The sequence below is a fragment of the Crocodylus siamensis genome, chromosome 5, assembly GCF_052110815.1.
Source record: "Crocodylus siamensis isolate JL-2025a chromosome 5, ASM5211081v1, whole genome shotgun sequence".
NCBI lineage: Eukaryota > Metazoa > Chordata > Crocodylia > Crocodylidae > Crocodylus > Crocodylus siamensis.
In genome coordinates this window covers 118171637-118197230 of record NC_143399.1, presented here as the reverse complement: position 1 = coordinate 118197230, position 25594 = coordinate 118171637, and the positions used below count along the sequence as shown (strand labels likewise).

General features: G+C 41.7%; 1 protein-coding gene across 5 annotated transcripts in view; it reads left to right on the top strand.

Annotated features, from left to right (window-relative positions):
• Window positions 1-25594, top strand: part of HECW1 (HECT, C2 and WW domain containing E3 ubiquitin protein ligase 1) — a 406215-nt gene that overhangs the window by 369239 nt on the left and 11382 nt on the right. For all 5 annotated transcript variants that reach the window (XM_090050042.1, XM_090050044.1, XM_090050045.1 and 2 more), the window contains 5 exons: window positions 15456-15554; window positions 16536-16665; window positions 22270-22416; window positions 23609-23723; window positions 25048-25246. In XM_090050042.1, the coding sequence (XP_089906168.1) occupies window positions 15456-15554; window positions 16536-16665; window positions 22270-22416; window positions 23609-23723; window positions 25048-25246 (690 nt within the window). The remainder of the gene's footprint in view (window positions 1-15455; window positions 15555-16535; window positions 16666-22269; window positions 22417-23608; window positions 23724-25047; window positions 25247-25594) is intronic.

Below are 25594 nucleotides of genomic sequence, written 5' to 3'. Positions count from 1 at the left end.
CTGGAGGGGATCTGGGACAGAAGTTCAGTAAAGTGATTTAACCTAAGTCAGTGAAGTCTGATACTAGGGCTGTGCAAAGCTTCATATGCTGATTCGATTCAGAGGAAATTTGGCTTGATTTGGACACCAAATCTCTGAATCTGAATTGAATTAGGAGACCAGTTAAAAGGTCTGGATTAATTCGAAGCTCTCCAGATCGATTCAGAAAAGATTCAGAAAGCATCAGAGATTTGAGCAGTCCCCACTCGCTGCTGCAGGGATCTGGACCTGGACTCTCTGCTAGTAAGTAGCAGGTGGGGGAAGGAGGGAGGGGACCTCTGCCAGGCCCCATCCCCTGCCTGCTCCCCCATCCACCCTGAGGGCCCTCCAACTCCCACCCACTGTCCCAGGCCCTCCCATGGCTGCCCTATCCAGCCCCAGCTCCCAGCTCTTTAAAAAAACGCCCTGAATCACTGGCTTCTGCCAGGTGGAGGGGAGATCCCTGCTGCCTCCCACTGCCCCGTGCTGTGTGGGGGACTCTATCACAAGCCCCTGGCCCCCACCTGCTCTCCCAGCCCCCTCCCACGGCTGCCCCACCCACCCACGCTTCCAGGTCTTTAAGGAACTAAAAAAAAAAAGGCCCTCACCGGCTGCTTCAACAGCCTCAGTGCTTCTCAGGGGCTCATGGCAGAGCTCCCCAAGTAGCTCAAAGCAATGGGAGGCAGCAGGGATCACCCTCCTGCCTGGCAGGAGCTGATAAGTGGGGGCTTTTTTATTTTTTAAAGAGCTGGAGCTGGGGCCAGCCAGGGCAGCCATGGGGAGGAGGCTGGGAGAGTGGGCAGGGGTCGGGGGGCTTATGGCAGAGCCCCCCACACAGCATGGGGCAGTTGGGGGCAGCGGGGATCACCCCCCGCCTCACCTGGCAGCAGCCGGTGTGTGGGAGCTTTTTTTTTCAGAGTCAGGAGCTGGGACTGAGCGGGAAAGCCATTAATGGGGCTGGGAGACTGGGCAGGGGATGGGGCCGAATTGTAGATTTGGCTGATTTTGGCGGTGGCTGAATTTCCGAATCAGATTTGGCTGAATCAATTTGGGATAGTGATTCAAATCACGAAATCAAATCACTGTCCCCCAAATCAGCCAAATCCAAATCCAAAGCAAGTACTAGCTACTTCACACAGGCTTATCTGATACTACATCCATCCAGGTTTATCTTAAACCAGTTTGGGCCATTTTGAAAATGCTAACCTTCTGTTGTGTTACAGATTTAAACCGGTTTCCAATCACTTTTACTGTTTTATATGTAACTTCTGTCCCTAGCCTTTGATTGTCTGTACTTAGCCTAAAAGAGGGCTGGAAGTCAGGAACTCTGGGTTTTATTCTGTGCTTGTTATTGATTCAGTTGGCTAAGTCCTGTGAGCCTACTTTTCCAAAGTAGATAATGACTTTGGGTGAGCAGTACCAGACATTACAAAGGAAACTGAAGGGGCTGAACCTAAAATGAGAGCCATTTGAAGCACCTCAAGTTGGGAACCCAAAATTACTAATTGTTTTTGAAAAAATTGCCTCTCCATGTCAGTGTCCATCTATAAAAGACGGATAACTCTATGCAACATACATCAAAATGGTTTTCAAATTAATGCTGTGAAAGCCTTTGAAATTCTCAGTGAATGCACTAATGCAGTTGAAAGTAGTTTGTGTTACATTACGCTATATATGTTAATTACAACCAACAGCCTACTTCTATAAATTATGGCTATAAGAGAAATTTTCAAGCCCTATTATAAAGCTAGTGAAAAAAATGATATTATTAAAATAAATAGGCAAAACAGTCATGTAATAGGGTCGTTTTGCAGTGAGAAAAGTCTGCATTAATTAAATGCCTTGTTGCATCCAGACTATGATGGCTTCTGCTGCTTACTGCATTTAAATACACTTTGCTTTTCTTAGTACAGTTCATTTTATGCAGGACTGCTAGAACAGCTAGTTAAATATTTATTAAGGGTCAGGGGGACTTGATATAAGCAGAAGGATTTAAGTGAGACTATGAAGCAGAGAAGAAAAAAAACTGTTCTCCTTACTGAGCTTGTACAGAAACCTCAAAGAATGTTTTTTAAGCTTCTGCTTTATATTTACATTGGTCTTGGCATTCTCTCTCATTAGAGGAACTTTCCAAGTTCATTGAAGGACTTGAATGTTGTCATCACACGGGCTGAAACATGAGCCTTTTCTCCCACAATCCCCTCTATTCCACTCCACCCTTCACTGAATCCCATGCTGTCTGATTATGACCACAGTTGGAGCAGGGGTAGGAGGGTTGTTTATAATTTCTTGACTTATGGACAAGTAAAACTTGATTAATCGAGTCTTCCCTGCACGCAAGCTGAAGTGAACTGCACTGAACCTAGACCTCCCTCTGGCTGCTGCAGGGGGCGGGTGTAGGGCCAGTGGGGGTGGGAGCAGGTTGCTGCCATTAGCAATAAATCTGCTCCCGAGATCCTACATCTGTAGACACCTGCCCAGGTCAGTTTAGTTTAGAGTAATTTACTCTAGAGCATTATTTGCATGTATAGATAGGCCCACTGTATCTGATTCTGTGTTGGCAGATTAATTTTATTTTACTTATGTTCCTAGCACTGTAAAAACAAGCAATCCATGCATCAGTAAGAGCATGTACTACAAGAGATCTCTCCTGGGCAAATGTACACTTGGAAAACACAAGTTTTATGAAGAGGGTAGTTATGGACTAGTATGGAGAGCTTGTCATGCTTTCAAAAATTTTGTTGATAAGAAAAAGCTTTTCTGATTTTTTTTTGGTAGCTGTAAAACACACGGCAAGAGCAGAAGTTTCCCCCCACATTTTTGTTTCCCCTGCTACTGCTAAATTTGGACTTTATTAGCTGTTTATTTAGCTTCAGCTTCCAGACATTTGGTCTTGTTACATCTTTACCAGCTAGACTGGAGAGCCCAATATCAAAGTTTTGTTCACCATATAGGCTTTGTAGACTAATCCTGTCACCCTTTAACCTTCTCTTTAATAAGCTATCCAGACTGAATTCTCCATATAAGACGGGTTTTTCAATCCTGTGATCATTTTTATGTCTCTTCTCTGAAATTGCCAATTTTTCAACATCCTTCTTGAATTGTTGACACCAAAATTGTTGACTGTAGGGACTCCATTTTGAATTTTTACTTGCATGGCAAAAAAAAAAGAAAAAAAAAAATTATGGTCCTCATATAGTAGTATATTCCTCCATGGAGGTATACTAGTGTTCACCTGCTATGTCATTACAACCTGTCTTAGGCTTTGACTTTCCACACAGGCGAGAAAACTGTCCCCTTCATTGTGAGAATTATCATGGCTTCAGTGTTAGCTGTTCAGTTACTAATTAGCAGTTGAAGGAAAATATGTGGTCATTGGCTTGCATTTTTAGTCCTCTTCTCTGGCATGACTAAATCTAAATCTTTTTTTCTTTATGGCTCTGACTAGCCTGTTTCAACACATGTCAAAGCAGCAAAAAATAAAGATAAGTCACACTGCTTATAAAAACTTGAACAGTTTGCAACTCCTCTCCCCTATTTTCTCAGAATTATTTACTGAGAGATCTGTTCATAAAAATGCCCTTCGTTAACTTTAAAAAAATCAACACTGGGTACATAAAAAAAACCCCACATGTCATATTGAGTCAATCCTTAATGAAGCAGTTTATCTATTGGGGCTGATTTGTATACCCTGTAGATTATCTCAGATAAGGACGAGAAGGTAAAGCTATCAAACATGCTATCCAAACAACTGTGATGTGCGACTGGTGAGACCCAGGATCTATTTTTAGCTCTGCCATTGCCTTTTATGTCACTTTGGACAAAATTTTCCTACATTGTGCCTCAGTTTCTTCATCTGTAAAATGGGGATACTAGTGTAGGTTTTCTTTAGAAAGTAGTAATAAGCTAATCATGAATCTGACATTTATAGTTATTCAAATTGTCTCACACCTGAGATGTCTGCATCTTTTCTGTTTTCACACTTAAGACTTGTACTGGGTGGGCTTGATTTCTTCCCAGATAGCAAGGAGGTCTGAAGTTCTCACCCAATATGCCAACGTGTCTAACTGAGTCCTGAGAATGACCCAGTCAAGTTGAAGAAAGTCAGGCTGTGTTTGTCCTCCCATCCTTACCTCAGTTTCCACCAGAAGAGTTTATCTTTTAGTGTCTGAGATGAATCCTAACAGAACACAATGGGTTTATCATCTTGCTACAAGTCTTAGTGTCATTTGTGGATTAAGTCATACACCTTGGAACTGTTCAGCATCCCTCATCATTATCTCAGACTTTTAGAATAGGATGTATTCATTACAGCAGCTCCAAAGTTTCTCTTTAATTCTTTGTTTTGGATTAACCCAAGAACTGAAAGTGAAGTTTAGCTGACTGAGTAAACCAATTAAGGGTATGCAGACCATGTGCTCAACAAGGCTTAGGAAACTGGGAGTGAATTTTGAGTTTGTGAGAAAACACGAGATGAGGCATACTTCAGTTCTGGAATGTACCCCAGAGCATGTAAAATAAATCAGCAGTATGGTGACCCAGAACTCTGACTGCTCATCTGCTTCACTTCAGCATTATCAGAAAGACAAGAAGTGGCTTAGCACTCCTCTTAGAAAGAGGTACAAGGACTACATATAGAACACCTGGACCACCAGTGTGGTTAGATGTCAGACTCCATGGGAAAGGTCCCAGAGTGTGACAATAAGGTGATGCCAAAACATTGGAGACAGAGCTACAGACCAGATTTATCAACCCAAGCACCTACAACCTTATCACCCTCTGCAGGAGAGGTGGACTAGGAAGACTCAGACCAGTCATAGGACCTCCCCTTGTTAGGTTTGCCTCTCAAGACTTGTTTAAGAATTATTTTATATTCTTTCCACAACAAAGACTTTTTTTTCCTTTTGTTTCTGGCCCAAGTAAATACTTCTTGCTTATTAGGGAGGTGCCGGCTCATGTGTCCTGCAGATTCTAGAAACAAAAAGCACCTACCATTTGGAATGTCTGTCGTACTACTTCTGAGCCCTGAGGCCCACAGTGTGATAACAAATATTTGGATGTATTCAGTATACTATGACTCACTTGAGACATTGTACTGTATGGCAGGTGGTTTACTACTAAACTGCCAAATAAGAACAGTTATTAAACAAAAGAATGCAAACATTGATTGTCATGACCATATGGTTAACCTTTTCAGCAGATTTCTGATAACTATTCCATGGATTGTGTGGTGCTGTCACAATGAATTGAGGTTTAAAAGATGCACCAATATAAACAAAAAATATGATAGTTAATGAAGAGTCATAGATTATGTGCATTTAATCTACTCTCCAGGGTTCATAAAGATGGATCTGATTTACTGTTCACTTACTCCAAGAGATAATCACAGGACAAGATTTTTTCAATAAGCCAGAAGATGGTGTACATTAGTAGCTTATTGCACAGATCTGGTATGCTGTCAAACACCCATTAAATTAATAGATCTTGGGTGCATCTACATGTGCAGTTAATGCAAAGCAATAAACTCTGTTGTTTATCGCTCTGGAGTTTATTGTTCCTGGGTACGCCATTTGATTGAGCCAGGTTAGAGCAGCCCTGGCTGACAGGGAGCCTCAGGGGTCAGCTTGCCAGCCCAGGGATGCTCCTGCCAGACTCAGCATGCTGTGGAGGGGCTGGCCTGGGCCCAAGGGTGTTCCCATCTGGGGCTAGCCAGCAGGCAGCCCCCACACTGAAGTACCTTGGTGCCCCAGCCAGCCGCATCAGCGTCTACACATGCAGTGCTGCAGAGTAAAGAACTCTGCATCAGGATAGTACTTGTATTTACTAGTATTATCCTGCTGCAGAGTTAATTAGTTTACTCTGGCCTAATACCACTGCATGTGTAGATGTGCTATGTTTACAGTGGAGCCAATTAGTCTACTCCTCAGTAAACATCTTATATAGATGTCCCCTTTAAAGCCAAAAAGACCTTTCTGGCTTTAAATTCTATTAATTTAATGTGTGATTGACATCATAATAGATTATCACTTCTGTTATTGTTCGTGAAGCAGGAATAGGAATTACTCTTGTTTGAACAAAGCCAGTCAGTTTAAAAGTTAGCCATTCTTGATTTTAAAACTGCCAGAGATAGAGACCCCATCCACATCCCTTGATAACTTGCTCCAATAATTAATTCCCTCACTGTTAAAAATGTGGACCTTAGCTGTTTATTTAGTTTCAGCTTCCAGGCATTTGGTCTTGTTACATCTTTACCAGCTAGACTGGAGAGCCCAATATCAAAGTTTTGTTCACCATATAGGCTTTGTAGACTAATCCAGTCACCCTTTAACTTTCTCTTTAGTAAGCTATCCAGACTGAATTCTCCATATAAGACAGGTTTTTCAATCCTGTAATCAGTTATGTCTGTTCTCTGAAATTGCCAATTTTTCAACATCCTTCTTGAATTGTTGACACCAGAACTGAACACATTATTCAGTTGGCATCAGTGCCAAAATACAGATGTAATATAACTTCTCTAATAACTTCTAATAACTTCTCTAATTCAACATGTATTTAGTCACGTAATCTTTATTGTGGCTCAGTGTTGTAAGTAGAGGGCTCACTGACTTCTGTATTTTTAATAAAGTATCTGAAAATAGTAACTTGGGGCATATTTAAGTAATGTATCCTTCCATTCTAAAAAAATTGGCCTTACTAAAAGAGAAGCAGAAGAATGACATACATACTTCAAATTTTTTATAAAAGTTCCTCTCTCTTTTAAGAAATTTAAAGAGTGGTACAATTGAAATTGTAATTTCCACCCCTCTCCCCCCCGGCCCTTGCTTCACAGCCCCCCAGCACAGTACCAGCATTCCCAAATAGTAAAAAAACCATGAGTAACCCTCACCACAAATCACAGAACTGCTTTACAAATTGGTGAGTGTTTTACCAATGCAATGGATACAGAGATCTTTTCATTTGTTTTCTGGTTCTGGTCCTCTAGGGGGCACTGGGTGACTTTTCTCTGAAACAAACAAGAATAGAAACTTTACAATAAGAGTAGCTGAGATTTCTGCTAATCATAAAAATACTCTAGACATATAATAAAATCATAGAGTTGGGAATACCGAGCGTTCCTGATGACCCTGTTTTGCCATATCTTGGTGAAGATAGGAGTGATCTTTGTTTGGATGGGTCTCGTGAGTTTCTTTCTCTCATAGTATAGCTATCAAAACTTCAGTACAGAAGGCCTGTAGTACTAGCAATCGCTACTAAGTGCAGCTTTCTTTCTTCATCTTCTAAACGTGCTCTGAAATTAATCAGGGCAACTAAACAGGCAGCAGTGTTTGACATCTGAGAAACTGTAACTTGGGTTTGCTGGCAAAAAAAAAAAAAAAAAAAAAAATAAAAAATTCTTCCACAGAGTTGTAGAAGGAAAGTATCATTTTGAATACATTATGCTACTTTATGAGCTGTAGCATGTTCAGCTCAAGTTTAAGCCCCTCTGTGAATTTCCCACCAGGATTGCAAGACTATTAGCCAATTTAATCCCACCAGGTGTTTGTCAGTTGTGAACCATGTTCATATCACAATTGATTGCAAACCTATGAGGCAAAGTGGCTCATGTTACAGAATCATAAAGCCAGAGAACCCTTTGATATACAGTTTCTGATCATGGAGATCAAAAAGCTCAGCAAGCAATTCTCCATCTTGATCAAAACAGGGATTTTAGTAAATGATATAGTCATGGTTTACTCTTTAGCAACCAGTTGAGGTGAAGCCTTAAAACAAAGACTTGTCATCAGTCCTGTATTATTCTCTTGCTGTTTGAGGACTACATCAAATTAAATATCCTGAGAGTTACCTGTAAGACAAAGAAACTGTTGTATATAGACCCCTACAACATGATATGGATTTGGCATTCTCTAAGTTCACAGACATACCATAATTCCCCAGTACAGCACTGACATTACACAAAGAAGAACGAGAAGAAAATACAGCCCTTTTTTATAAGGCAAGCTTTGTAAATGGCACCTGCAGCTTTCAGAAGAAGGACATGAGTTAACTGGCTGGTGCAGGAATTTGCAGGAAACTCTAGCAAACAGGTCAAAGAGGAGTAATGAGCATTATGAGGAGTAAGAAGGCAGGTGCACACAATATCCTTCTTGAGTGGATGCAGGGTGCCAGTAGTCAATCAGACCAGAGCAACTCTCCTACTCATTAATTTTCTCCCTCCTCCTGCTGTTTCCTGTTCATTAACTCCCTCATTTCCCCTGTCTGCTGTTAGCACACTACTTAGATTTAGGTATTGTCTTGTGGCATGTTGAAAGAAAAAGGTAAATCTGGTTCTCGCATAACCATTCCACTCTTCCCCAACCTGCCTCTCCTGCTAAAACAGATCCTTACCTCTAATGAGCAATTTACACTTGCTCGTAAAGAGAAACATAAGTTGGGCTTAATGAAGGCATTTGCCCTCCAGTCAGGATTTACCTCAGCATTGTTTATTCTGGAAATAAACCTTGTTTTTTCTGAAGGGTGACATCTCACCCAACTCTACCAGACCCTAAAATTTAAGATTAGGGCCTAAATCCTTCAGAGAAAAGCACACACACAACAGTTTCATTTAATGAGCCTTTGTAAGAGTCCAATATGTTTCTTGTTATGCTGTTATTTTAAAATACTCTATTTGAGAGAGAGAGAGAGAGAGAGACACACACACACAAAAACACACACATACGTATGTGTGTATGTATGTATATATGTGTATGTATATACGTGTGTATATGCATGTATATACTGTATATATGTGTGTGCATGTGTATATATGTTGGTGTTTTATATTTTATATATATATATAACCACACACACACACACATATATATATATATATATATAAAAAGGGATGTACATGGAGGCTGGTCCAAAGATTGAAGTGGGCCTCTGAGCTGAAGAAATGTGGAGTTTCCCAGTTACCATAATGGTCAATGGCACTCATTTTTGATGGGCTTTCACTGACAAACTATTGTAGCTTTTCTTTCAGCAATTAAAAGCACCGCCAATAATGATTCTGCTCAGTCCCTTCACCAGTGGGCCACAGAGGGTAAAGAAAGGAAAGATTTATCTTCCTGCCCCGTATGGGGTTGGATACAGTGAAATACTACAGAGGTACCAGACCAGGATACTAGGAGAGCAGGGTGCTGGTGGAGTTTACAGCTAGAGAAAATCTGTTGCACCTTCTCTGAGAGCTGGCTTAGCATCTGGCCACCAGGAAAAATGGTGCCCAATGGCACAGTGTACAAGTTCCACCAGAGGGGGGCTGAGGTTAGAAGATGCAGAGTAACTCTCAACATCTGTAGTGTTTAAGGTTATCATTTTAGCTGTTTCATGTCCTTTCTCTCATGATTATATGGAAGAACAGTTTGCCCTCTTCTTCCTTTTCATGACTTACTTGTTCAAATGAATCTATTAATTGTCTTCTCTGCCTGTGCTTAGGAAAATAACATCCTAACCAAATACAATTATTCATTAAATTCTCTCTCCTTGAAGATTAGTCTTGCATAAAGGACCTGACTGACAGGGCTGGCTGTTCTGTCTTGTGTAAACCCCTAAAAAAATCATATTATTTATGTGCTCTAACAGTTTCTTGGAGGAGACTAAGCTCTTCTCTTGGCATTTTTTAACTTCAGTTCCCCACAATTCCTTCTAAACTTTTTTTTTTCTTCCACCCATGCTCCTCTGAGTGGGTAAAGAAGGAGCATTCCTCATGGTGCAGTGATGTATGCTTATTGAATTTTGAAATGTATAAAGAAAAAGTTTTTTAAAAAAACCCACACACACTCCTATGTGTTAATTAGGACAAATGGTCTTAGTTATTGATCCTGAAGGCTTTATAAAAATGACAGATTACAGACTTGATGCCTCTAGCATTTTTTCCACCTTTAGTTGTCTGGTTTCCACTGTTTCCATTGTGTCAACTCCTCTTTAATTGCTTTTTGCTGGAAACTTTGCACCAGGGCACAAGTAAAGTGAAGCAGGTTCTAAACATGCCCAACAGCTGGCTTTTGTTGCTGGTGTGGAAATAGCTGTAAGGGTCATATAATCACTCCTCTGTTAATATTCACCTGTATCCCATAAGCACCTTCTCTTGGATGCAAGGGACTCACAGGCAGCTTCTGTGGAGATGTAAATGGTAATTGGGACCATAGCATGTCATTCTGTACCCCATTTGGCAGACTAAGTACTTGTTGTTCTATCCCAGGAGCTTACAATTGAACAATATTGTGTGCTGCTTTTTATTACAGCAAGGCTCATGTATCATTTTCATTCAAGATCTTTGTGCCTCTCCTTGTAGTGGCAGGAATGATTCTTGCTTTTGATGTTTTTCATCTTTTGTGCTGTAAAACTTTACTAGGATGTCAGTCAACTCAAGGCACTTTATACTTGAATTGCTCATATTTAACATCTTGAGGGGTTTTCTCCCTTTTCCTTTTGCAAAGATAAACAGCTTCCCCTTCGGTACTGCATTATATAGAATATTTTTTTGAAATCACAGAATCGGAAGTTTGGAGGAACATCAAGGGTCATCTGATTCTGTTTTCATTCCCTGCACAAATGCAGGATTCACTGTTCCTGAGCTACCCAAACAGATGCTCAATCCAGCATGTTCCTATCCCATGTCAGAGTGTGAAAGCAGGAATGGGTAGATAGTTATTTCATGAGGCCAGAATATGTGCCAGAACACAAAAGGTAACATAATATTCTTATGATTAGATTGTTAAGATTGCCATGAACTTCATCATAGGTATTAAATTATACACAACAATCACTTCCTTTCACTTATAGGCCCTGCTTCATGTCTCATATCGGTAGTGAGATAAGAAGCAAAAGTTTTTGCCATCTGACTGCTGTTCTGTAGTCAGTGTGAAATGACTTCAAAGCCTTTAAATGGAATATTTCCTTGAAGCCAAGATGAGGTGGGTTTTTTCCCCATTCGGCACAGGGTGGAGGAGAAGCCCCTTATCTTGGACTTAAGTAAGAGGCAGTGGGGGAAAGTGGGGAAGGAGGGGAGGTGGCTGCTGCGGCTCCAACTCCAGTCCCAACCTGGGCTCGGGGTCAGATTTGGAGTTGGAGCCACAGCAATTGCATCCCTCTCCTGTCTCCAATGCAGCCTCTGCCCTACCAGATTGCCCCTCGTAGTCTCTGACCTACTCTGCCACTTACTGTCAGTCATGGCTCCAGCCCCATTCCAGCCTGGGGCACACAGCACATGGTAGCTCTGTCCTCAGCCCAGCCACTTAGCAGGTGGGCAGGTGACAGGGGCTGCAGGAACCCTGGCAGGTGGCAGGTGCCAAGAGGCACATATACAGGGGAGGCAGGTAGAGGGGAGCAGGTGGCAGGGGGAGGTGACAGGGAATACAGATACAGGGGCCAGGCATCAGCGGAGGGTGTCAGAAGGTACTGAGGCCAAGGCATGCAGGAATTGCATGGGTGGGGGACAGAAGGCAAGACAACAAGTGAGAGCAAAGGGCAAGCGTCGGGCCACTTGCCCCCCCCACACCTGCTCCCCACCTGCTGCTTTCTCCAGTGTAGCAGTGGGGGATGCAAATTTAAGATGACTCTCCAATCAGTAGATTCTATACATGGAAAATTGTATCAGATTTCAGTTTTCTATGTATACAGTCTCATTACTGGGGGTTTGTTTTAAATTCACTCATCTTGGATTCAGGTTAAATATGGTACTTCACAAACACAGTTATGCATGATGATACCCATCCTACAGATGGAAAACAGAGAGGCAAAGAAGTTAGTTGGTGAGATTTGACCGAGGGCATTAGGGTTCACAACAGTGTTAGACCTAGCAGGCAGAGCCAGGAGTCAGAACCAGAGGGATTGCAGGGATGAACAGCAGGGTGGAAGCAACTGAGTACAACCCCGAGTTCCAAACTAGGGGCCAGGTCCAAAACCAGGAGTCCAAAACTGAGCCAGAGGACTAAGTGGAATGAGACGGTCAGGTAGCAAGCTAAAGTCCAAACACTAAGCCAGAGGATTAACAAGATTCAAGGGTCAGAAAGCCAGAGCAGTTACTGAGACAGGAGCCGTGTAAAGACCGAAGACCAGAAAGTTGTGCGGCAGGGCTCAGGTGTTAGAAGAGCTTCTTAAAAGCAGCTCCAGAACCAGAGGGAAGGGCCTGGGGCTCAGCTGGCTCTGCATATTGCACTAAGTGCATCTTGACCTAGTTGCACAGACTACAGGGCAGAAACCTGACCAAGGGTGTACAGCAAACCAGTTAAAACTCAAATTTTCACTAAGCCCTGATTCCAACCATGATGCCAAGTTTCCTTCAGGAGATCAAACCTTAACATCTGTCCTTGGTCTCAGTCCATAGAAGAAAACCAACATTAGCCAGTACAGAGAAGTTTACTGATGTGGCAGTGCTGTTCAGTTTAGTGTTGAATTCTTTTATTTACAATCTATTTGGTTGATGGAGGCATCTGTCCCCTGTGGAAGAAATCAAACTTCGTGTTGTGGTTGAATCAGAACTGACAGAGCCAGCTTTTCTTTATTTAGGGCTATACTGTGATCATGGGGAAGATTCCATACAGCAAGGGGAATCACCCACTTGTCTGTTTCAAAGGATTAAACAAACTCTATAAGTTTACAAGCATATTTATACTTAAGACAGAGAAAGAGGAAAAAATACCACCTTGGAGAAACAAAACAATAGTAAATTACACACAGGCGTACAGACAGTTTAAGAAAACAACATCCATGCACAGGGTAGTATATCAAGACAAAACAAGGCATGCAGGATTCCTTATCTCAGAACATATAACTGAAATAAGCAGTATCAGCACTTCTGGTCTCTGTTTTCCTAGTCAAGCAGGCCAGAAGCCCAACCAAATCCACTACCACACCCCAAATGTGGTGCCTACATATCTCTGTCACATCATGGATTCAGTTTAAACTGTATAGGGGAATCCTGAACGATACATAGAAAACAGGGATATGGTCCATCTCAGAGACTCTAATCATTAGTCTGGCTTTTGTTCATCAGCCCTCAGTTAGGGGCTGATCAGTATAGGTCAGTAGCACTCAAGCTTTTGGTCCCTCAGGCCAGGTGAGTGGCAGAAAGATGGTCCTTGGGCTAGATCGAGCCCTGTGCGCCAGGATTAGAACCCATGGGCCTTGCCTGGCCCTGAGCATGAAGACTGGGCCCTGCAGCTTGGTGCACCCTGTGTGCTGGGAGTGAATCCTGGGACCTGGCATCACTCCTGCCTAACCCTGTGCACTGGCATCAGGCACTTGAAGTAGTGCACAGAACCCAGGGATGGTGTCACTGGTCCCCTATCACCAAATTTCAGGACCCACAAGGAGTCCCCTGGGCCAGATGACATAACATCAGGGCCTGGATCTGCCCATGGCCTGAGGGGTTGGGGAGTTTGCATCTGGCATAAGCTGGTCCAAATTGAGCCTAAGGTCCAACTTGTATTGTGTAGGCTTAGAGTCTAGTGGTAAGAAGACTGGGAAAAAGTTTTGTGGCAGAACTGTGGGTCATTCTTCAGTCTGCACCAGCTTCAGCTTCTTTTCCTCCACATACAGGCCCCAGAACCCACCATGTGCAGAACTAATGTGACATGACCTGACTATGAATTGGGCACAAACAGTTACGCGTAACCACCAACCTTTCACTCATGCATATCACTGGGTTTCTACCTCTGTGTCAGCTATACACTACATTTCTCCCTGAACTCTTGGCAAAATAAATCATTTATCTGGAAATGTGCACCAAACATAATGGCCATATGTTATGCTTTTGTACTCTTTGTTAGAGAATGCATTGTTTGGGTGTGGATTGATTCACTAGGAGTGAGGAACTAGTTCCAGTTACTATAAGAAGGATTTTTTTATATAATAAATGATTGGTAAGAAATATTAGCATAAATATCTTGACAGAAGAAATATTGGGGAGGGAAGATAGCATTTATTTGTTGAAATTGATGTGGAAATGGTAAATATGGGAATACAAAATCACTGTGATACTCACACACTACAGATGTCCCACAAAATATTTTCATTGCAGTTGTCTGTCTTGACCCCTCATAAAACCTCATCCACTGCCACTAACATTTACCCATGTTTCAGTACAACATTTCTGACTCCTGTGGGCTGTGTCCAAGGGATTAAACTCAGTTTGGGAAGGGGCCAAGTTATATTTTAAATTATAGTTTGTGGGCCAAGTCTACAAAGCCAGGATTGTGCGCCATCCTGCTGTGTCACAGCAAGTCTTCTGCTCATCACAGTGAGAGGCTTTGGCCTAGTGTACTCTACATTGCAGTTCTGCTGGCAAAACTTCAAGCATATACACGCTCCAAGTTCCTCTGTGGTCACAAAAAATGCCTTCCTGCTGGCAAAATTAAAACACCTCTGCTGAGCAGAATAAAGCTGTTATAGGCATTCAGTAGCTAGCAAAAGGCATGTATAGACACTCCCATGCCTTCTACTGGCTACCATGACCCCCTCAATGGTTCTTGCCTTTCCAGGATGTGCTTTCTCTCAGTCAGCTCAGCTGCTGAGTGGAGTCCTGTGGAGATGCCAGAAACTCCCAATGTCTTGCCAGTCGGGCAGTGACAGCTGCTGTTTGCCCTTTGGCCTTCCATAAAAATTCAGGGAAGAAAGTTGTTCATAGAAAATAACCAAACTTCTAGTATGTGAAGTTGATGCTTTGTTCACCATAACTCAGTAGGACTAAAGAATTCAGGCACTTCGTGGATCTCATGACTTCTGCAGTTTAGTTGTTTGCACATGAAATTGCATACTTCGTGCACAGAATTACAGCAGTGACCTTACATTATTTAGGCAGGGGACATGAGATGAATGAAGCGGCTAGTAAGTGTTTAAGCTGTTGTGTCCGGTTATCTGCTGTCTCAGGGAGACAACTGTGTATTGGGGTTTTTTTATTGGTTTACACTTACTTTGTGTTTCGAGAGATTTTAGTGCAACGGCAAGAGCTAGAAATGTTTTTAATGCAAGGTTTTCTGGGGAATCTTAATCTGACATGAAGGGTGGGCAGATTAGCATTGTAAGTAGGTTAATTTCAGCCCCTATACCTTCCTCTGGATGTCAAGCCATGGTTCAGTGTCTGACAGCACTGACCTATGGCATGACATCTGGATAAAGGTCTCAGGGGCTGAACATGGGGAAAAGTCACTGCTTAAGGATGTGGGGCAGCTCACATGAAACATATCAACTGCCAAATCCATCAGCAGTGTGAGTGTCGCAGAAGATATCCATAAACACCCAGCTAGAGAGACTTAAGATGCAGTGGAAGAGGAAGAAAGAAAAGATGATCAGACTAAAATAAACAAGGGAATCAGAAACAAAGAACAGCACCAGTTCTATATATAAGATCCCATGTCCTGAATTGCACGTCATTTCCTCTGTGTCTTTTTGTATCTCAGGTTCAGGTTCAGTGGTCGGATCCTTGGCCTTGCTCTCATTCATCAGTACCTTCTCGATGCTTTCTTCACAAGGCCATTCTACAAAGCACTGCTGAGGTTGTAAGTATCTGAATAAATCCTGATCCTGCTATGATCTGTAGCCAGGCAGACCCTTGTGAGGTTCACTGAGTATTGGCACCTTCAAGTTCTTTCCTCGATTGGTTGGTTGGTTGGTAATTGTTGAGGTAGAATGGCAAAGACTTAATAATTGCCCTGGATTTTTCTCTCAGATCTTCCTATGCATTAATATTAGCAGCTTAAATTAAAAAAACAATGAGTAGTATGGTTAGGCACCCACTTTTGAAAATATTAGTCAATATAGCTAGGGTCTATTATTATAAAAATACTGTCTAAACAATGTAAATAGAATGGAGGTAATCAAAATGCTGTGGGACAAACCTGAGAGGATCATATTTTTCTGTAAAACGACAAAATAATTCTCCTTGCATGTCAATGCAAAGAGATATAATTACCAATTAGCATAGCTATATTGCTGAGATACTTTCACCCTATGCCTTGTTAATGACAGTTATTAAAATAGGTAGAAAATATTATAGTCTTCATATGGGTTTTGCTTATCCTACTACAGTAACAATCAGGAGTGGCCTTGATACTTAATATCAACCAAAATATAAAATTGATTTGATATTTTAATTGATCTTCTGTTCCTCTCTAATCAATTTTACACAGTCAAAAAAAAAGCTGTATACAACAGATCAGATTTCAGTCAAATGAACTTAGGTGTATTAACAGGTGATAACTCAGACTAATGTTTCGTTTAAATTGTTTATTAATTAGGATAAATCTGAAGCTTTGGTGATGATTCTTTTAATACTACTTAAAAGCTTTAAAATATACTTGACTCTCTTTTACCAATATTTAATATTACTGTGGTCCTAACACTTTCAGTCTGCTGTTGAAAAGAAGGTACCTGCAGCAGGCTGTAAAGTAGAAGAAGCATAGCTGCAGGATGTTCTGAGCTATAAACTATCATTCCACAAGGTTTTATCTTCATCTCTATTTCTCTGCCTCACCACTCAGGCCATGTGATTTAAGTGACTTAGAATACTTGGATGAGGAGTTCCACCAGAGCTTACAGTGGATGAAGGACAACATCATCACAGATATCCTGGATCTTACTTTTACAGTGAATGAGGAGGTGTTTGGACAGGTGGGTAAAAGTAAGGAAGAAGCTAAAAAATGGATTGGGAGTAGATAAAGTCACACACAAAGAATATAATTCTGTCTGAACAGATTCTTGGCAAATGTTCAATGGCTATTCAGTGCCATTTTTATCTCCTGCCTGATGTTTCTTACAAGCCACCTGTTTTGATGCACACCGTCTCAGGCCTAAAGTATAAAATACCAGCCCAGGCTTCCCTACAGGCTTGTTGAGCCATACACCAGTGAACACAAGGAATTCTCTCAAGTGAAGCAGAACTCTTCTTTCTAGGACAGAACTGGCAGAGACTTGGCATTCCATGAATGTTAGCGCTCTAGGTAACTTGATGCTGATGCAGCTGAATGGACAGGAGGAGGGAGCAAGAAAAAACAGCTTGCAGGTGGTGTAAGATCTGGCAGCCCTCACCACTACTTTGTCTTCCAAGCTTCTTATTAGTTGCTAGTTCTCCTCCGCTCGTAGAGCGACCACTAGTTATGGTTATGAACAACCACTAGTTAGTTATGCCATTTTGTCACCTACACCTACTGGGGACTGTTTGGTGCCATACTGCAATCAGAGATGTAATTGCTGTGTGTGTAGATGTGCTTTAATCCAGCTAGCTCGGCTGTTGATAGTTGTAAAGATATGACACCATAGACTCAGTGCTGATGTAAAATACTCCAATATATGCATACATACACATATACTCTTAATAAATCTGGCCCAGTAAGTTTTAGATGGAGCTGGGAGATCAAAGAGGAATTATGTGAGGTACAACGGGAGAAAGATCAGGAGGAGGAAAGATTGAAAGGTAGATTTGGACTGTATCAGCATGCAGACAGTAGATAACACTGGGAGGATAGATGAAGTGACCTAGAAAAGAGGAAGAGAGAATAGAGCCCTCAGAGAAACCAATATGGTGTTGTGTGAAGCACAAAGAAAATGCTGGCAGCTCAAGAAGAAGGAAAGGGACCAGGAGAGCCAAGTACTACAGAAGACTCAGGAAAGAAGTAAATGCAGACCAGCTGACTAATCGATCGAAGGCTGAAGAGAGATCAAGTGAAATATTCAGAAAGAAATGGTCTAGCATTCCTGAGATTTGAAGCTCATTAATGAACTGGATATGAATGATTTTCTTGAAGCCAGACAGTGTAAGACAAGCTGGCAAGGGCAAGGGGACAGAGATAATCAAGAACAGAGTTGAAGGAGAAGTCTGAGTAACAGGAGTAAATAAGATACTCAACAATAATGATCTTGGAAGCAAAAGATTTGCCACAGCAAAAAACATTGAAAGAGGATGTATGCAATTTTGGAGACATCTCTTGTGTATATGTAGACCAGAGGGCAGAGAGATATGGAACAGAGAAAAGGATTACGAAAAGCAAGAATGGATGAGGTCTACAGGACAATACCTAAAAATTACAGGCATAGGGGCTTTTGCAGAAAAGATAGGGCTGTTCTTCATAGCCATGCCTGCAGTTTTTCTTTGCTTTCAGTAAAAGTTATTCTGACATCCAAACGATGATGCAGTAATTGCCTTAGAGATGTGGCACTAAAATTAATGCATAAAGACAGGCAGAGGCAGAGAGAGACGTTGAAGCATATTTGTAGAGACAGATGAGTTAACCTGTTAGAGACAGCCTTTCATTTACCTTTGTTGTTTACATGGGTAAAAAACTAAGGTAAATGAAACCTTGACATGAGTGGCATCTAAGGGCACAACGTGATGCACTAGATAGAAAATATGGCGTTGCATAGATCACTGTGTAGGATTTTGTTGTAGGATTCAAATGAGATGGCTTCTAAAAGAAAGAAAACACATCACATGACTATACATTTTAAATAGTACTAAAGCAGAAGAACACTTTATGGCCAGATTCTAATGCCTTTACTCATATTGATTAGTAGTGTACTTCACAAGCTGGCATCAAAAGATCTGTGGTGCAGTAAGGTGCTCACCGTGAAGCAGAGCATCAGTTTGTGAGCAGCCTGTGAAAGAAAAGCATTCTCATATATCTTTAAAGTTTGCTGATAACAATGTAGGTGAGAAGCTGGAATCAACTTTTGCTTACAGATGGGTCCCAGCTAAAAAAGTTTGCAGACCAAGAACATCGGATGATTTGAAGTGTGACTTCACTATACTTCAATGCATTCAAAAATGGAAATATAAATCATGGTGATAACTTCTGCTAATGTTTTTGGAGGCTGCATCTCAAAGGATGAATAAGGGAAACACAAGATAGAACAGACATTTGGCTGGCAATGTAGCAGATTAATCACAGGGCTAGAAACTAAAAGATCTCAGCTCTGTTCCTGGCTCTGCAGGTGAATTATTTTGCAACTTTGGCCAAGTCACTAAGCCTTTGTCTTTGTTTCTCTCTGAACTCTTGTCTGTCTTGTATATTTAGATGTTAAACTCTTTGGGCCAAATACTCTTCCAATGTGTTTTTTGTACATTACTTCATACAGTAGAGTTCCAATCTCTGTTGAAGCCTCAAGACAATACTGCAATACCAGTATAATATATATTAAATAATTTAGGGGCCAAATTCTTCTGTTAGATTTGCAGTATACTAGTGGATCTTATCTTTACTACTTTGCTGTCTCACTGATACTGAGTTCCCCCTGGCAGATTGGAGGAGAGAATGATAATCTTGATGCACATAAATATAACTAAATCATTAAGCAAGAAGAAATATGTCCAATGAGGAGTTTAAATGCATCATCATCTGTTCTGTAGCATAATGATGAATACAAACCTACAGCCAAAGTGGCTGACACCTATGGGCATGTGTAGACAAAATGAGGGCCCTAAATTGAAGTGGTGGGTTTTTAAAAACACTGCTTGAATTTAGGGCGAAGTAAAGCCTCATGTTGTGTACACCCGTGTCTTACCTGCCTCTCTGGCAGCGGGGAAGGGAGGGCGAGCTGCCGGTGGGCAGAGCAGTCTCTGAGCTGCAGGTGATGGGGCTGGTGCTTTCCTCCGCAGCAGCAGTGGGCCCCCCGCCCCAGGCAGCACCTGTCCGCAGGCACCCTGCTCAGGTGATCCCAGGGGACACTGCAGCCACAGAGGGAAGGACCAGGTCCCCGCACAGTTCATGCAGGCTCTGGGGGGGGGGGGGAGAAGAAAAAATTAAGCTCACCTGCTTTTTTTTTCCTTCCCAGACTGCTGCCAGGCTGCCTGCATGGGCTGCCTGCAAAGCCCCCTGAACTGCATGTAACCTGGTGCTTCACTCCTCGGCTCTAGGGCAGCAAACTAAAACTCTTCAGAGGAGTTTTAGCTTGTTGCACCCCAAAGTCATTTAAGGCGCATTACGCAGACAAATGTGCTATCACAGCCAGAATAAATGCGCAATACACTGCCAATGCGTGCAAACACCAACACCATTAAAGCAATGCAAAAGCATTTAACCCGCTGTAAAGTGTCGTGCACACATGCCCCTCGTTTTGTCTACACACACCCTATGTGAAAAAGAGGAAAAAAGTAAGAAGCCATAATTATCACCTGACTGCATCAACTGCATATACACATTCAAATAATCTGGGAAAATTCTTCATTTGTTTTATTCTAGTGGTAGGAAAACTTACCTAGAGTCTATGTACAGATGCTTAAATGCCAAGACCCTGAAGAGTCGAGAGCTTGCAGCACTGACCATCTGCAGCCAGCGGCGGGGAGGGCCTGCACACACTTCTCCATATGCTCTGCAGGCTCTCTTAGTTTACTTGGCAACAGATGACAGCAGTGCACAGGGAAGCCCTGATCAGCTAACCCAGATGGCCCATGGTCAGGTTGTGTTGTCAGCATGTACAGACATTTGCTCTTACAGGAGAAACTCTCCTGGACATGATTCAACCTTGCTTGTGCCCAGGTTATTTTTATTCTGGAGTGGCCATTTTTATTCTGAGAGAAAAAGCCTAAACAGCTGTATACTCATGGTTTCTCTTGAGAGAGCAGCGACTCTCCCAAGAGAAACTGAATGTTTGTACAAGGCCATGGCTTAAATGCAAACATCTCTAAGTGTATTTGGAATTATTATAGTGAGAAACCAAAGAAATCATTCACTAAGAATTCTGCAGATTATGGGAATTCTGAATTTAAAAGTATTCTTAAAATTGGACCTTGAACTGGTCTGTTGAGTAGAAAACTTAATGGCTGTACAGTAACTCTCTCCATGCTTAAGGAAAGAAATGGAGCCATAAGGCCAGATTCTCAGCTGTATGAATGGAGCAGCTACATTGAAATTAACAGAGCTGCAATATTTATCCCAGCAGAGAATCTTGAGCCCATTATGTCTAATTTTATATTGGTTAACCTTCTTGCTCTTGCTCTTTCTCAATAAAACTTGAGAATAATTTATGATGCTACTCAGAGTGTCTGTCAGCGGCCAGAATAATGAAGATCATATTGCGTATGCATTATATGCAATGTCTTGGACACATTGAATCACATATTATATATTGATACATTACACATGTGAATCATATATGCAATCAATTCATTATCTGTGCTAGACATCACTGTTATGGCAGGAGGAGTGTCTGTCAGTTTCTAAATCCTCTTTTTGGTTTTTTTTTAAATTTTTTAATCTTATTAGATTTCATGTGAAATTAGGTTAATTACAAAGTTAATAATTGACATATGCTACAGGACGCACTCAGTAAATAGGTTCCTAACTGATTCCCTAAATCACTTCTTTTCCTCAAACCTTAACAATCACAATCAACTAAAATTAAGGCACCTTGCGGTGCTATGAAGTTCTGCAACTACAAAAACAGCACATTTCCAGAAAGTGTTGATTGCCTTCTGTTTCTGATTGGCAAATCATAATTATATTTTTAGTGTCTAGTATGAAGACCCTGAACCCACCACTGTATAGAATTCATGTGCAGTTATTGAACTGAATTAACACGTTTTCAAGCAATATAATGGTATATATTGGATATATGTTAGAAACATTTACAAGGTTTTCAGAATCTTAGCTTCAGCCTGGAGATTCCAGCCTTGCTGCTAGAAATAAGGATTTCATTCATTTAGTCAGTCAGTCATTCATATGAAGAGAGTCATGCTTTTGAATCCAAACAAGTCAGTCAGTTCCTGCTAACAAGTTAATTTTATTTCCTCTGGGGAGAAGAATCTGACTGTTCCAGTACTGTGACAGATTTTCTATTTTCTCCCCCTCTCTTGGCACTGTGCAGGAAGTTTGCAGAAAACAGAGCTAGCTGGCTTCCTCTTAAATCATCCTCCACAGGTTGGAGGGGTAGGATGAAAGAGCAGCCAGGGTGCACAGGGCTCTGGCAGTGCTTGGTTTATTGATGGTTCATTGGGGATTCTTCCCATCTGGTCCAAATCAGAGCATTTTTCTGGCTATACTGGAGCTGAGGAATGAGCATAGAATCAGGGAGCCATACATAAATAGTCCATTGTCCCAAACATACTGTTGCTTCTGCATCACTAGCTCTATATTCTGATGGGAATGGGAGAGACAGCAAGAGAGTGAGACATATGTTGGGATGTACATCTAAGAGAGGGGACATTGTGCTTACTCTGCACCATGGCTTCAGTTCTGAAATACGTGACACTTTCTACTTTGTTACTCCATTCTCATTTCACAGGTGACAGAAAGGGAGCTGAAATCTGGGGGTGCAAACACACCTGTGACCGAAAAGAACAAGAAGGAGTACATTGAGAGAATGGTAAAGTGGCGAGTCGAAAGAGGTGTGGTTCAGCAAACAGAGGCACTGGTCCGTGGCTTCTACGAAGTGAGTAATAAAGGTTCCCAATCCCATGGCATCCACCACTCCATGGTCTGAATGGGACAAACAGGAGGACAGCTTCTTGATAGTTCCTCTTCAGCACAGGGTATGGTGACTGAGCAGATGAGTTTGGAAATGAATCAGAGGTCTCATCTCAGATCCTTAGGAGGCAAGGTCTGTGAATACGAGGTGTTTAGTATTACTGACTGAAGGAGAAAGTAGCTGAACATGGCTTTGACCATGTGCAGTGCTCATGCAGAGTGTTGTTTGTATAAGGGCAAGATAAAGGGGGATGCTGAGCAGGAAAAGAAAACCCACACAGATAAGCCTGCGCTAAGATCACTGTTATCTAGTCACAGTCATACTCCTGCCTCAGAGTAAATGAAATATGGGTTCCATCTTGCTATTTCCATGGAGGGGCGAAGTGTGAAAGAGGAATACAGAACAACACCAGATTGAGGAAAGGAATTCTCCTAAGATGATACAGCATATTGTATACTTGGGAACTGCTCACAAGATGTTTTGCCATCCAGAAGTCCAGCCGTTGACTTGAAGTTGACCTTATGCAGAAAGTTGGTACATGTGGTTGTTGCGCCACTGGATTTATACCAGTTCACACCAGCAGCAGATGTGTGTCCAAGCATCTCTGACTCCAAGAGCTGCACTGTGGCAGGCTGTGTTGAAAATACAGAGCCACTGCTAGGATTGCTACAGGCTATAAAACTGTGTATTCATCTCTGCAGTCCTTGTTTCTGAGTTTTATTTAATACTATGAAACAGAATAAAACTCAGTTTCCCAGTGCATAAAGGACTGCATAATATTTTCTAACTATATTCTAAGGCAAGCATAATGTGTGAGAGAAAAATATACACTTTTTCTTACAAAATTGGTATGCAGGTGACCATGAATATCTCATTCCAGAAGTGAGTTACCGGGCAGAAGTCCTATGCATGAGTTATATCCTATTCCTTCCATAACTTCCACTGGAGGAAATTTCCTCGTGTATCAGAATTGTTTACTGTAAACTCACAAATGAATAGCATTGATTTAGCAGCAGGATTAGAAACACGCTGCTTACATGCAGTATTAACTATGGTAGGCAGGTAATAATTGGAGCTGTGGCCAGGTTTTTTATGAGAAAATGCACCTGCTTTACTTTCTATGCCAAACTGTGCTCAAGAGTGGGTTGTATTTCAGGTTGTAGACTCCAGACTTGTCTCCGTTTTTGATGCCAGAGAGCTAGAGTTGGTTATCGCAGGCACTGCAGAAATAGACCTCAATGACTGGCGCAACAACACAGAATATCGTGGAGGTAAACTGTCTGCTGATATGTACTACGGCTGATATGTACTAAGACTAATTACTATTACTCCATTTCATGAGGTGCTTCCTCAGTATTTCTCTGTTCTTCCCCTGAATCCAAAGGGTTTCAGTGAAGAAAGATTGAATGAAAACTAAAGAAGTACCTCAGGATTTTACAAATATGTGTAATAATACTGAAAAAGTCTTGCAGTTTTGACTCAGATTTCACTCTACCAAAATTCCTGCTGACACAGCAAGATTTTGGCTAATTAAGAACAGAGTTGAAACAGAATTAGGCATATATGTTATTTATATGAAGACTGTGGGGGAATTCCTGGTGATATTAAGAGCAGTAGCAAATCTTCCATTGACTTCAGTGGATCCAGAGTGTGTTCCCACTTTTACAACAAAATACACTTCTGTGCTGAAGGCCTCCTACTCTCCATCATTTGTTTCTCTCCATCATTTGTCTCTTTCCATTATTCCACCAGAATTAACACGTCAGCCTCCTTTTCCTACTGCCTAACTTTATTTGGTTTAAATGCTGAACATGGCTTGTCCAGGAGGTGTAATAATGGACAAATGGGCTGTCCATCAGTTCTGCAACACAAAAAGGAACTAACTCCCTGGAGTTCACCAAACCTCCCTCTGAAACACAGGAGCTGTGTCTTTGCTGCTGACTGCCCCGTCCTATTTGTTGCTTACCAAACAGTTAGTTTGAAACACTGAACCATTAAAAGGGTACCCCTGTAAAGGTTTTCACATTTAAACCTACCCCAGGGAGTATCTTTATTTCAGTATAGTTGCTGAGCCTAATCCAGCCTAGGTTTTTGCTGACTTTCACTAGCATGAACCCAAGCACAGAGATGCTAAGGTGGAAAGTCTGCCAGAAGAAGGCTTGCAGAAGCAATCTCCTTTTCAAATACTGGAGGCCAGTGCAGCTCAGAAATGGAATCAGGCCTCTTGCTTTTCTGTAAAGCCATTCAGAGTTGTTAGAGTGTAAGATATCAACAAAAAAATATTTATATGTAGCACAGGTAGCCACAGTACTGGGTAAAAGGTTTGGAGAAGACCAGCGTAATTTGAGAGATAAATATGAGCTTCACCATACATGGAATTTGATCATGTCAAATGAGTTGGCCATACTAAGATCATGGGCTGGGAAGACAAGAGACCTTAAGACCTGTGGTCATCAATCATTACTGTTGGCAGTGATGTTGTGGCAAGAAAAACTATCAGCTCACACTGCATGTTGTGGAAAATACACTGAAATAGACTGATTCCCATTTACACTACATGTTCTTACTCTCTCATGCACTCTTTTTTTGTTTTAGGTTACCATGATGGACACATTGTAATACGATGGTTCTGGGCAGCAGTGGAGCGATTTAACAATGAACAGCGACTCCGGTTACTGCAGTTTGTCACTGGAACATCTAGCGTGCCATATGAGGGCTTTGCTGCCCTTCGAGGGAGCAATGGGCTACGGCGCTTCTGTATAGAGAAGTGGGGAAAAATAACATCCCTTCCAAGGTATTAGCAACAGCTGAGGGGCTGTGAGAAGAGTGAAGCACAGTACTTTGCTTCAGAGTGCTTGTCCATTAAAAGCAACCAAATCAGTAAGGCTGGTTCAGGATGATACACATTAATTGTACTCAGACCTGAACTCCTTTGAATATTAGAAAATGATTAGGATACCAGTCCCCACAGATTCAAACTCTATTGTTAAGTTTTGGATTGACCCCAGAGCAATGGGGGGCTGTCTTCTGGTTCTATTCATTTACAATCAAAAGGTTGATTGATAAGATTAGAGAATGGCTGTGTTCAAAGTCTGTCTCTAAATTGGCCACTGAGTCCCTCCCAAACCAAATCTGAACGCCT